General features: G+C 40.0%; 4 protein-coding genes across 4 annotated transcripts; 3 read left to right on the top strand and 1 right to left on the bottom strand.

The window, feature by feature from the left end:
* Positions 1 to 2,264: 2,264 nt before the first annotated feature.
* KQ657_000926 (uncharacterized protein) lies at positions 2,265 to 3,101 on the top strand (the record flags this gene model as incomplete). Its single annotated transcript, XM_043191748.1, has 1 exon — positions 2,265 to 3,101. One exon carries the CDS (start codon positions 2,265 to 2,267, stop codon positions 3,099 to 3,101), a length of 837 nt encoding a protein of 278 aa, XP_043048720.1.
* A 143-nt stretch (positions 3,102 to 3,244) lies between these two features.
* Positions 3,245 to 5,482, bottom strand: KQ657_000925 (uncharacterized protein; the record flags this gene model as incomplete). Its single annotated transcript, XM_043191747.1, has 1 exon — positions 3,245 to 5,482. One exon carries the CDS (start codon positions 5,480 to 5,482, stop codon positions 3,245 to 3,247), a length of 2,238 nt encoding a protein of 745 aa, XP_043048719.1.
* A 1,634-nt stretch (positions 5,483 to 7,116) lies between these two features.
* Positions 7,117 to 9,366, top strand: KQ657_000924 (uncharacterized protein; the record flags this gene model as incomplete). Its single annotated transcript, XM_043191746.1, has 1 exon — positions 7,117 to 9,366. One exon carries the CDS (start codon positions 7,117 to 7,119, stop codon positions 9,364 to 9,366), a length of 2,250 nt encoding a protein of 749 aa, XP_043048718.1.
* Positions 9,367 to 9,913: 547 nt separating this feature from the next.
* Positions 9,914 to 13,264, top strand: PPR1 (Ppr1p; the record flags this gene model as incomplete). Its single annotated transcript, XM_043191745.1, has 1 exon — positions 9,914 to 13,264. One exon carries the CDS (start codon positions 9,914 to 9,916, stop codon positions 13,262 to 13,264), a length of 3,351 nt encoding a protein of 1,116 aa, XP_043048717.1.
* Positions 13,265 to 13,322: the final 58 nt, after the last annotated feature.

Genomic DNA, 13,322 nt, shown 5'->3' with positions numbered 1-13,322 from the left:
TCAGGCGTATTGAAGCGTTACTCTTTCAGCAACTCCCAGAAATAAAGGAGCTGGTAAACTCTCACCTACTAAGAAATAGTTTGGCTTAACAGGAAGGCAAGCTGAACTAGCTGAACAAGCCTTCATACACCTTGGATTAACCATCATTCATAGAGGAAGGTAGCATGAGTGTAATTTCTACACATTCAGAAAGAACTACTTATCAGGAGATTTAACATATGTTGGATAAAGGTTTTCTTGTTGTCGACCACCTTACAATTGAACGGCACGACTTTAAAATTCTTACATAAAGTTCCTATTTTACACATGCAATTTAGATAAGATTAAAACCTAACGTCATCATGAGTATTATAAAAAGACTCCATAGAAGACAAAAAAATATACAGTGTGGCTAATGTTGCGACATTTTATGTCTGGTTAATGGGACATGTCAAACCTTTGCATGATCACGCACATAGCTTTTTCGTTGCGTCTGTATTGTTTTTATTCTTGGAATGTATATAGATGAATCAACCCCACCAGAAATAAACGCATTAGTTGCATCAGGTGTATGCGATAGAACGAGACAAATCTGACGGCATCTGTAGTAGTTTCTAATAGAAGAGGATGTTTATTATAGACATCAAGCCCTAGTAATCTATAGTTTTCAAAAATTAGTGCGCTCTGCCTTCCAGAACAAGGTTGAATCATAATTCTAGATTAAAATCCAATTAGTTTTCCTGAATTCAAGCCTGTTGAGTATAATTGGAGGCGGACTTGTCCGATAAGAGTAAGTTGTGCTCTGTCGAATTGCAGCAGAGTGGTTAAAATCAAACTATTCTTAACAGGATAGTTGAAAAGAATTGAGTACAGGTCGCAACTGACTCTAACCTTATAGAAAATATGCCTATTTTCAACAGGTTGATTGTTTTCCAAGACGGAATTAACAAAACAATAAAAACGTTGAAATTAATATGCAGTTGAAAGACGCATGACCAAAATACCTGGCATCGGAGAGACATCCAATAGGCTTAGAATTACATCTACTGCATGAACAATTGAAATTAAGACAGCAAAATCAAACGGGGCTAAGAAGTTGATGTGTACACAAAGGGGCTTCGTTAAGTTGTACGTCTTCTTGCAGGTATATAGCGATGCAAAGTTGGCAGAAATCAGAACATTATTATTATTACCTTTATTCTTTCTTGCGTCGAGCGATTTTTAATTGGGGTCTTTGCATTAGACCAGTTGGTGGTGAAAGCGAATTAATGTTCAGGACGTTTATCCAACAAGAGTCGGACCTTTTCTTCCTTCATATTGTTCCTGTTTGTGCGATGCATGATAGTTGCAGATACGGGAGCGTTTGACGGAACTTGTGTATGGCTGCGTAATTGCACGGTAATAGTGGTATGAGAATTGCTGTAGAAGTGGATCTAACAGGTGCTCCAGGTAAAAAAATCACAACCTTTTTATTATGTCATTTACATATATCAGGACGGAGTTCTTATACTATTAGGCTTTATCAGACACTACTTTTTCTGTTCCAATGTGTAAAAATTGGACAACGATCCAACGCAAAGAAAATTAGATGATTTTGAGGGCTGAAAATCTCTTCAAAAATAGGAGACTCTTTCATATCGAGCTTCTCTACAAAATCGGATATACTGCGGGCGCGCCCTATAGTAGAAGCGTATAACATGAAACAGTGGACTTGGTCTCGCACACAATGTGCAGCATTGAGTGTTGGATGATGGCTTGTTTACGATCCATTTCAACGTTTTGTTGTACGCACTGCAGTGCGACCAATCTTCAACGGTCGGCAGTAACACTAATCCCCTATTATAAAGGATACCCGTAGAAAACCTTAATCAATGATTTGAAATTCTGTCACCAGATCACAACTTATCGTACCACTTCCAAGATTGCTGGAGATTCCCATAGCAAAATATAAAGCCATCTTTCGTATTACAATTTAAAACTTAATTGGCTGAACATAAAGTTGAAATTAGATAAACAAAGCTGATACGACATGTGTTATGGCATGAAGAAGTAGTCTGATAATAGTTGTTAATAGTATTGACATGTATATCATACATGTATACCAGTGTAGCATTCTTGTACTAGAGGCAGGGATATCTGACACACGTGGGTTAAATCACGTGCTTTGGTTGTGCCTTTAATCATGTGACTATTCACGTGATAGTAAATTAGCGAACGACCAAAAATTCACTCCAGGGTATAACCCCGCAACCGTCACTACATCTTTGATCAGCTACGTCCACCCAATGTCTCTCCGGCTCTTATTCAGACGGCAATATGCGGTCCGTTCTGCAGATGATACGCATATCTTTGACCAAATACGGTCTTATAAGAAACCATGGATCAATTGGAAAACTTGTGGAGTATTCTTTGGATTAGGCTGTTATCTCCAATACTCCGAAGCGATCTTTGAAGCCTATGAAATTGCCACCGCCGTTCCTCAAGACCCATTACTACCTGTTCAGCTCACATACAAGTTGAAACAACTCCCCATGTACCAGAAGTTGACCCATCCCTCCAACAGCGACAACTGGACCAAGTACACCAGCTGGGAGAACCTAGAGAACTTTGAATCTGTGATGGAGAAGCTCAATTTGGGTTTGGAGGAAGGCAAATTGACCCATACGTTACATAAGGCCGGTGGCATTGTCATCAAACCAATAACATTCTTCAATCATAGTGCCAACGAAGGTGTAGCCTTTATTCATACTGGGTACAGATTGTGCGGGTATCCGTTCTTGGTTCACGGAGGGATGATAGCCACTATTTTGAACGAACAGTTCAAGAGGAACGCCTGTTTGTCAGAATTAACCAGTAGTCCGCTTAAGGACGACTTTATGGTCAAGAGATTGGTTATAAACTATAAGGCACCCACAGTTGCCAATCAATTTTTAGTAGTCAAGACTTCAACTAAGGAATCGATTGATAATAAGAATATTATCTTGAAATCAGTAATGGAAAATGAAAAGGGTAAACGGTTGGTAACTAGCGAAGCGATATTAGAAGACACAGGAAGAGCCAGTCAAAGATTAGCTCAATCAGAAACACAAACTTCCAAAAAGAAACGGTTTGGTATGTTCTGAGACCCTAACATATGAACACCCTAAAACCATTGAACACGAACTTTTATATTAAGCACGTACACTAATTACTTAGGCTAAATAATAAATGGAACATACCAGATGTAACTATATAAACAAGAAAGGAATTTGCATAAATAAAAAATTTACCTCTTCTTCGTCAACTTCTTCCAGAATCCACCACTCTTCTTTTCCTTCTTTGGTTCAGGGTTAGATGACGATGAAGATGAAGCAGGTGTTGATCCAGTCCCACCAGAAGATGGCTCGGCTTTCGACCGCACTTTCTGTAAATGAGCAGCACTAGTGGTTACAGGAGCTGATCCAGGGACTGAGATTGATGGGTTACCAGAAGGGTTCGAACTTGAACCACGTCTGCCAGTGCTAATTCCTCCCACTGGCTTCGATGCATTACCACCAGATGATCTAGAAGGAACACCCAAAAGACCTGGAGTGGACGATGATGTGACTGAAGTTCTTTGAGTACTCGAAGCAGGTGTGGAGGCAGAGGCAGGTGTGGAGGCAGGTGTGGAGGCAGAGGCATCTTCATCGCCAAATAACGACTTCACCTTGTACATCAGACGACCACCATTGATACCCTTTTGAGCATTATACATGGCCTCTATCTTGGGGTTGGGTTTCCCAGAAAGGAAGAGATTGCATGCATCATAAGAATGTTCTGAAATAACATCAATCGCAAGCGCTAATCTTGAGACGTATTGGGTTCTTTCGTCTTCCAAAACGGCGCCGATTTCCCTTTGGAACTCTTCTTCTGTGGATACTTCCGGGGCGGCCTCGGTGGTGGTGGAAGGTTGTTGATCACCTTTATATGAAGCAAGGGAGTCATCTTGGTCTTCCAAGTCACTGGAATTACAATCATCAGAATCAATGGATCCTGCTGAATTCTTCCGGTCCAGGCATGGAGGAACAACTCGAGGAGGAGGAGAAGCAAACTTTAATGCTGGTTTCGTCAATTGGGAGTCTTTATTGGAGATTGTAAGTTTCAAACCATGAGATTTGACTTCATGATCTTGATGATTTGCCTGAGCTATTGCCTTATGGAATCTCGTGGCATTCCCAACAAATATAACTGGAGCAATTGAATACTTCAAGGCATAGGAAGCCAATTTGATCAAAAATATATTGTTTGAAACATTCTTCATATATTTGAAGTTCAAATTGGTTGATTTATTACCAATGACTATGAAATTGGGCAGGTACTGATTTGTAATATGATAGAGCATGTACTTAGTACCGCTTATTGATTTGGATACTCTGTTTTTGGTAACGGTTTCCGTCAGACTTAGCACAAACTCCACGGTAATCTTGAGCTTTAACCCATGGGAAATCGATAACTGAATTAAATACTGCAAGAGACTTTCACATTTATTATAGTAAAAATCATACTCTTCGTTCATGTTAGGTAAAAGAGCAGTCACAACAAGATAGTCACCGTCTTGCAAAAATTGATTCGGGTGATTGGTTGGTTTCAGTGATTGTTCTTCCTTGAAGTCATCATCATTAAATAACCAATCAAGTGAGTTCCAAGTATGTCTTCTACCCGAAATGACTGTTAAAATGGTTCTAAAAGCCTCTGGCGTTTGATAATCTTCATGCTTAACTGTAAGACAGATCGACTTGTAGTTGTTCTCGTTACTAGTAGGATAAGCACCTTTAGAAGCGGCAGCAGCAGCGGCGGCAGCAGCGGCGGCAGCCGCAGTTGCCGAGCCAGAAGAGTTTCTAGATGACGACCGGTAAAAGGTCGAAGTGTTGTTGAACTTCATGCCGTTCAAATTACTGGTTTGACTGGGTCTTCTAGCAAATTGGGGGTCCATGGCAAGAAGCTCATCCGTAGTCATTTCCAGATACAGCTTCCGTCTCGGGCTTTGCAGCAACGAAGGAACAGCAAGGGAGTTTCCTCCTGTTGGCGGCAGTTTGGACAAGCTGTAATTGGTTTTGAAAGGCGAATCTGCAGAATTAGATGTTGACAATGAGACAAAGGGGACGTCACGAGACACCGTGGGGGATATTTCTGGAGACAAGACTTCATCGTCCAGTTCATCCTCTAGCTTCAAGGCAAACTCCGATTCGTCAAGTTGTAACCCCGTGTATTCTTTATTTTTTAGAATGGGTTTCAAGGGTGTAGCGTTGGGGTCATGTATGCATTTATTTTGATTTTGATGAGCTTGTTGTTGTTGCTTTATGTTTCGTATAATGTCGTTGATTTGATCCTTTGGAGCGTAGATATCGGAAATGTCGCTATGAATTGCACCCCCATACCCAAAATCAGAGTCCATCAAATCTTTCTGAGTGATCTGAGGGGCAGCTGGTGCCAACTCAGATACCATCAAATTGTTGAATGATACTCGGCGAGTAAAAGCCATCATGGTGAAAGCGTTGCTTTAGAACGTCGTCAATGCGGATGATGCTATGAATGCGAGCCAGCTGATGATGATAAATATGAATGATCGGTGTCTGATAATGCAGGATACGGTTATATACTGGTAGTGTTGATTAACCGCTTAGAAGGAGAATAACACGTATAATAAAAGGAATAATAATGATAATATTCCTTTTGCTTTATCGATTAACTCGACAACAAAGCTCCGGTTATGCTTTGCTATATAAATGGGTTGTGGGGATGGAGTGGCTCTGAAGCAGGAAGAAGCGACAATCTTTGTATGAACGTGACACAAAGTTGTTATGGGCCCGCTAGCTTTACCAAGCAATTATTATGGAAATTGACAAATTGCGCATGGAAGAAGTTATCTGCATAAATGTCACACGTTCTACAATTTCTTTATAGTTCTCGGCATCATGCGGATAATGCAACACACGGCTATACGGAACACGAACATAATAATCCACTAAAATGTTCTAGATTCTTACATTGGATTGAAGTTTCTCACTCTTGATCTCTTCATAAAAATATCAAGTGTACTCCAACTCCACCCTTCTCTTACAAAATATGGTGATCTATCATGGAACGAGCGTGCACTACTGTTGCAGTTGACTAAAGATTGTGACTGGGTTGCCAAGAATAGTTCCTCTATACTGCATATACACTAATACTCTTCAATAAAAAAACCTTGTCCTTGTTATGAGACGAACACAGCCTTCAAGGGCATTATCAATTTGTTCGATGAGAGGGCGTGAAAATCTCTCCACACAATTTCATGCATATGATGGCCTACATAGAAGTTTATATGCATGTATCGGCCCGCGCTACCACGAGCCAGGGCATATACATATATATATTCTTGTGGATGGCTATGCGATTAACAGTTATTACAAATAGAGTTTCCTTAGGGATCATACCTTAATTGTGATTAATTCTTGGTATTCATATGTGTCGATTCTGGGTTGTATAAAGAATCCTTATCGGTAAATTCGCCACACAACAGGATGTGCGAACGCAACGGCTGGAATGGGACGAGCATTACCAGAGAGATGACACGCACTTGGTATAATTGCACCGACTCCACCACGTGAGTCCTTTTTAAGTTCAATTGAATCCAATTCACAAGACCATACACGTAGATCCGAGGGCGTGTGAAATAGTATAATTCTCGTATTGTCGTCTATTGACTGCTTAGGAAATAGATAGAGAGCAATATTATGATCAAACAAAACGTGGGGTTATATCACAAGAGCGTACTATCTATTAATGAAAGAACAGACATAGTGTTTGGTAGCGCAGAGATAAAATATCCTCTTTAAGATAAAAGCTTCTCATGCAAATGCTATCTCGATATGTTACGTAAGCAAACGACCTGCTTATCTGCTTATTACATGGTGTTACCCGCACTTTCCATAATTGTAATCCTTCTTTTCCAAATTGGGTGTATTGTCTTCTCGTACTGTTCCAGAGCAACAACCGATAGGTCTGAACTCGGCTGGCTTTGCGACTCTTTCATCATCGTGCGTTTGACTTGCTATTACCTTCACCAAACATAACATTGGCCAGAAAAACGCCTAACCTTACCACTTTCTTTTCACGTACTACTATCAACATATCAAGATGAGTTCATGGTACGAGCCAATTGATACAACCAGATTGGAACAACTATGTGTTTCCAAATCAGAAGGACCAGCCGAGGTTTCTCCAAGGAACCATCCCTTGGTGATGGGACCTAATTTGAAGTTTATTTCACTCGTTGATAATGTGTATAAGATCTCCATTATGATGGTGACCTCTATGCCATCATCTGAAGGGTCTCCCTTCACATTGAATTATAAGGTGGGGACAAATACTCTGTTGTTCAATAAACAGCCTTCACCAGTCCCCTTTGAGTTGTACTATCAGCAAAAGACTCCATCAACGTCACCCCCATCATCTGAACCTTCCACAGACCTTTACTTTTATAGAGTCGTATTGGAGTTGACTCAAGACCCTCAGGAAGAATTGGTAGTTGCTTACGAAATCAATCCTATTGGCAATGGCCAGAAGTTCCACTTTTTCATTCCCTCTGCTGAAGCTAACTTCAACATTGTCACCTTCTCTTGTAATGGGTTCTCCTTGGCTACAGATACGTACGATTATCCTGCGTCCATGTGGTTAGATGTCTTAAGAGAGCACAATAGACAACATTACCATGTGATGCTTGGAGGTGGTGACCAACTTTACGCTGACTCCATCAAGTTATTCTCTTCTGAGTTAAAGAGATGGACTCAATTAAGCAACGGCCATAATAAACGGCTGATGCAAACCCTGGAAAAGTTGAAAAGTGAATTGGATGATTATTACACCATCCATTATATCAATTGGTTTGGATACGGTTGGTGGAAGGGGAAATGCGATGTTCCCACGGAACAACCGTTATTCCCACTTCTGATGGCCACAATTCCTCTGGTTAATATCTATGATGACCACGATATCATTGATGGTTTTGGTTCATATCATGATCGGACTATGAGTTCTCCTGTTTTTTTGGAAATCGGTAAGGCTGCTTACAAATACTACATGTTATTCCAGCATCACATCAATCCTCACGAGAAGATCCATACTGAACTGAACCATTGGATCCTTGGTCCAAAACCTGGTCCTTATATCAAAGAACGGAACCACAGTACGTACACGAAATTGGGGAAGAATATTGCACTTTTGGGTTTGGATTGTCGTACTGAACGGAAGTTGAATGAAATTGTACTGCCTGAAGCCTATCGAGCAGTTTTCAGTAGATTGCAACAAGAAATTGATGGCTCCAAAGGTCAAATCACCCATTTATTGGTTATGGTGGGTGTGCCAATGTTATATCCCAGATTGGTTTGGCTTGAATACTTGTTGAGTTCTGCGATATTGAAACCAGTTAGGAAAATTGCTGAGAAGGGTGTTATCAACAAAGGGTTGGTTAATGAATTTGATGGTGGTGTTGAAGTTTTGGATGACTTAAATGATCATTGGTGTGCAAGACATCACAAACATGAACGGAATAAATTGATCAGTGACTTACATTCCTTTGCTGCTAAGAATGGTGTTAGAATCACGCTCCTTTCTGGTGATGTTCATTTGGCAGCTGTAGGAAGATTGCGTTCTAAACTTCACCATAATCCAGGGTTTCATTTGTTGCATACTGAACGTACTCAACTGGAAAATGAAAAATCAATTCATTTCCCACAGAATGATCCAAGATTAATGTTTAATGTTATTTCCTCCGCCATTACCAATGCTCCACCTCCAGATGCTATGGCAACGTTGCTTAACAAGAGATCAAATGGTCATCATTTCAGTAAGTATTGTGATGAAGATATGGTACCTATTTTTGACCATAATGCCAAGGGGAAAGCCCAACTGAGTAACCAACAGTTCTTGAACAGACGTAATTGGGCCGATTTGATCATGGCTCCACAATCGAAGTATAAGGATCATATTAATGAAGGTCTAGTTCGTGAACCTGGATATGTGGGAGAAACTCTGACTGCTTCAAAGCAAACAAGGGCCAATGTTTACAGAGGTGACTCTCTGGACTCTTCTATTAATGAAGTTGAAGAACCAACAGCGAACGGTGCTGGGCCAGCTGAAGCAGAAGGTAAATCTCCAGGTAATCTTAAAGGCGCAACTCAATCCGTTACAGGAGGTACTCCCCATACCGCTGATGAAGATCCACACCATTCAAAGTATCCCCTTACACCAAGCACCTTGGTTACTACAATTCATGTGGAGATTGAACCTAAGGACATCCATGCTAAAACTGCAGCCTATGAATTATGGATTCCTTCCTTAGATGGCAAGTATAAATTAGACACTGCCAAGATTAAGCATTTGAGATGAATTTCCGGAATAAAAATATTCTCTGTCTTCGCCATTCATAGTCCCAAATGCACCCTTTTTTAATATGTATATTTTTTTAGTTATTACCTTTTGTAGCGTCACGTGATCGACTCCTTGACAAGAAATTACGTTTCGTGTACTGCCCACGGAATGCATCGAACCAATGAATTCAAGAGGAGCTACTATCTTTGTTATCTCGAGGGGGAAAATGACAGATTCACACAGGAAGATAAGCAGTTCAGTGAGTCTCTCTACCAATTTGTGAAATCGCAATATCAACAGTAGAAAAACAACTTGTGGATCAAACATCATCACTGTGGATCAAACATAAGTTTAAGCTTGAGAAAGACTTGCAGCAGCTGCACCGAAAATTCGCTTAGCAGCATCGAATTAATTAGTGCGTCCTTCTTTTTCTGTATTTGTCTGCGTCAGTTCTGCAGCGATTCATGAATGGTATAGTTCAGTTTGAAATCTTTCTTAATGTTTTGAAGAATCAAGCATAACCACCTTAAAAGACTACTTCACGCTTATACTACCGTTGATAATAATGAACAAGAAACTACCAAAAAATGACCGAGATCTTAATAGATTCAAATTGGAAAATGAAGCAGCAGAAAACTCATCTTTGGATCTAAATCTGGAAGGTGCATCCTCTATAGCAGCATCATCGAATAGTTCTCCAATAACCAATTCTACGTTAAAGCATGCAGTGGATGAATCAACTTCAGGAAAGGAAAAACCACTTTTGAAGGGACTAGCACAAGCAAAGAAGAAAAGTATAAATCCAAATAACTCCAAAGTACTCGGGATCACAAGACCTATGTCCGCATGTAAAAGATGTCGGCGAAAAAAGATAAAATGTGATCAACGATTCCCCAACTGTTCTCGATGTGAAAAGGCAGGAGTTGAATGCATAGGTTTAGACCCGGTTCTGGGAAGAGATATACCTAGAAGTTATGTCCTTGATTTAGAAAATAGGGTAGGGAAACTAGAGCAATTGCTTGATGCTAATGGGATAAAGATTAATGAAGATGAGCTTTATCCTAATCTTAGTTCAAGTGGTGCTTCAATGTATGAGAAGACTGGAAAACACATTCCTATTTCAGACAAAAATGTCTCTGAGCAGACACAGAATGGCAGACCACATACAACAACAGATCCCGAATGTTGTTCCGAGCCTATCAAGTCTTCGGAAGAAACAAAATACGAGAAAAATATATCGTTTGACAAGTTGATTTTTACGGCAGTCAAATTTAATCAAAAGAATCAAATGTCATTGCATAATGGAGGAAATGGTTCAGTAAAGGGAACTCCCCATTTTGTAGGGATGCCTCAAGATCCCACAATATCCAATAACGAAACAACAACTTTCCCATCAATTCTTCCACCCAAATCAACGGCCATAGAATTCATCCGAATTTACTTTTCACAACTGAATGCACAACTCCCGATACTTCACAGAGAAGAATTTGTTGAAAAATGGTTCGAACCCATCTACGGAGCCATTGATAATGATGTTTCTCTTGCAGATAACGCAGCCAATAAACCCAAGGCAACTAAATTAGCAAGTCTGGGATCCACAGTTTCAGGAATGGCATCATCTCAATATGACGACGAGGAACGGTCTGTTTCTTCTTCTTGTAATGCTTCTTCAAGTCATCTTTCACCTGATAATGGAGGAGAAAAAACATCTTCACGAACAATTCAATATGAAGAAACTTGGTTGTATCATTATAAGAAGCATTTTGAAAACTTGACGGATAAGGATGATCTTCTCAAGATTCTGAACGACATAATACCCCCACCAAAATTCTGCAAACCTTTATATTTTCTTAATATGGTATTTGCAATAGCATCTTCAGTTCATCATTTGCAATATCCAACCACCATTTCACATTCATTCAAGTCAGCAGCTATGAAGTATATTGATTCAATTTATTCTTCACTTGATCCACTCGAATCACTTCAGGGTATACTTCTTCTTGCTCTTTATTCTACCATGAGACCAGCAGTTCCAGGGATCTGGTACGTTTTAGGGACTGCTCTTCGTTTATGTGTGGATATGGGTTTGCACAATGATTCGATATTTCATATAACAAAAGACCCCTTCACAAGAGACATGCGGCGTCGTTTGTTCTGGTGCACTTACTCCTTAGATCGTCAGATATGCTTTTATTTAAACCGTCCAGTGGGGATTCCTGATGAGTGTATAAACACTTCATTCCCCTCTCTTTTGGACGATAAGTACCTTGTACGTGGGATGGAGCAAATGCCTTCTAATCCTAGTAATGAAGATGATGAAAGGATCCCCAGTTACAAGCATATCTCTTTGACATTCTTCCAAATGCGTCAAATCCAAAGTGAAACTCAAAGAGTGTTGTATGAAAACCTGGAAATCCCTAGGAAATATGCTTCTTTGGAGGAATGGAAGGTGGATATGTCCCATCTTTTAATTAATTGGTATTCCCAGATCCCCCTGGAGGAAATAATGAATTGCAACTTTAATTCAGTATTCTTTAGGTTGAATTTCCATCATACGATGATGATGTTGCATAACTTATCACCAAAGAATTATATTCTTAGTGATGCGGATTATGATGTGGTGTGCAGCTCAGCACAGGGATTAATTAAGTGCTATTATCAACTTTTTGAAACCAAACTGATCAATTATACTTGGGCCGCAGTTCACAATTTGTTCATGGCAGGTAGTACTTTCCTCTATGCGATTTATAATAGTGAAAAGGTTAGAAACAAGAACTCATCGATTGAAGTGAAGAAAATCACTCTGGATTGTCTTACTGTTCTTCATTCACTTGTTGATCGATGCGATGCAGCTTTCAATTGTTGTGAAGTTTTCAAACGACTAACCATGGTCATAATCAAATTGAAATACAACGAAGTTGTTTATGGGAATACCAATCCTCTGGTAGAAAACACTCGACCCAAAATCAAAATGAACTCCAATTTGACCAAATTAGTTGAAAAGTTGTTGGAAAGTACCATCACGGAAGAATTACAAAGAGAGCGTAAACGAAGGAGACCCACGCAGAATTCATCCAATAATAATAATAAGAAAAAATTGAAGCACTTGCACCAACAACAACAAGGGTTACCATTGAATCAACCTCCCATGGTTTCTTCTAACAGTGCTTCATTCATTAATACAAAGAACGGCAATGCAACGCCAATAGGATTCTACCAAGTTCCTCCGAATGGGTTGCAATCAAGTGGTACATCTGGAACATCGGAGCTAGCACTGAGTAAGGCTTTACCAAATGACATTCTCAGTTTCAATGATTTGTTCTATTCTGAATCACCAATGGACTTTGAATGGCGTAGTGATAATGTGGAGCAATCAGATGCCCAAGGAGATACGAATTTGGAATCCTTCTTTGCCGAATTGGAAAACCTAAGTCCTACCAATTCAGAAGAATTACTTGGAGTTGATTCCTTGAATGAAGACCCCATTACGGGTGATAGTATGAAACTTGAAGAGGATACCAATATTTGCAACCCTCAATCTTCATATCATCCTTCACAACAACTACCGCAGCAACAGCAAGCACAAATGCTGCAACTGCAACAACTGCAACTGCAGCAGTCTCATGTTCATTTCAATCTGGTACAGGTCCCCTCCAGTATGTCACCACCGCCACCAGTTTATGTCAATCCTCGACTGCGGCTTCATTCGAACCTGCTGCTGTTATTTGTTCCGTCTAATAATCCGTTGAGGTCTGTATCACCACCGTTACCTTTGGATGATAGTCCTTACACAATTCAACAAGGAAGAAAAGTGTTTGAACTTTTGCAACAAATGCCTACTGAATCGATTTGGGACCAGTATTTTGCTTCAGGTGGCAACTTCAACGGACCGCCAGGAACCATGCCACCCAATTGAACTGTTGGTGGCTATCGCATAGTTCACTATCACAATATTAATAGGTACCTTATAGAAA

The sequence above is a fragment of the Scheffersomyces spartinae genome (assembly GCF_019049425.1).
Source record: "Scheffersomyces spartinae strain ARV_011 chromosome Unknown scaffold_13, whole genome shotgun sequence".
Lineage (NCBI taxonomy): Eukaryota > Fungi > Ascomycota > Pichiomycetes > Serinales > Debaryomycetaceae > Lizanozyma > Lizanozyma spartinae.
This window is presented reverse-complemented; position numbering and strand designations above follow the sequence as displayed.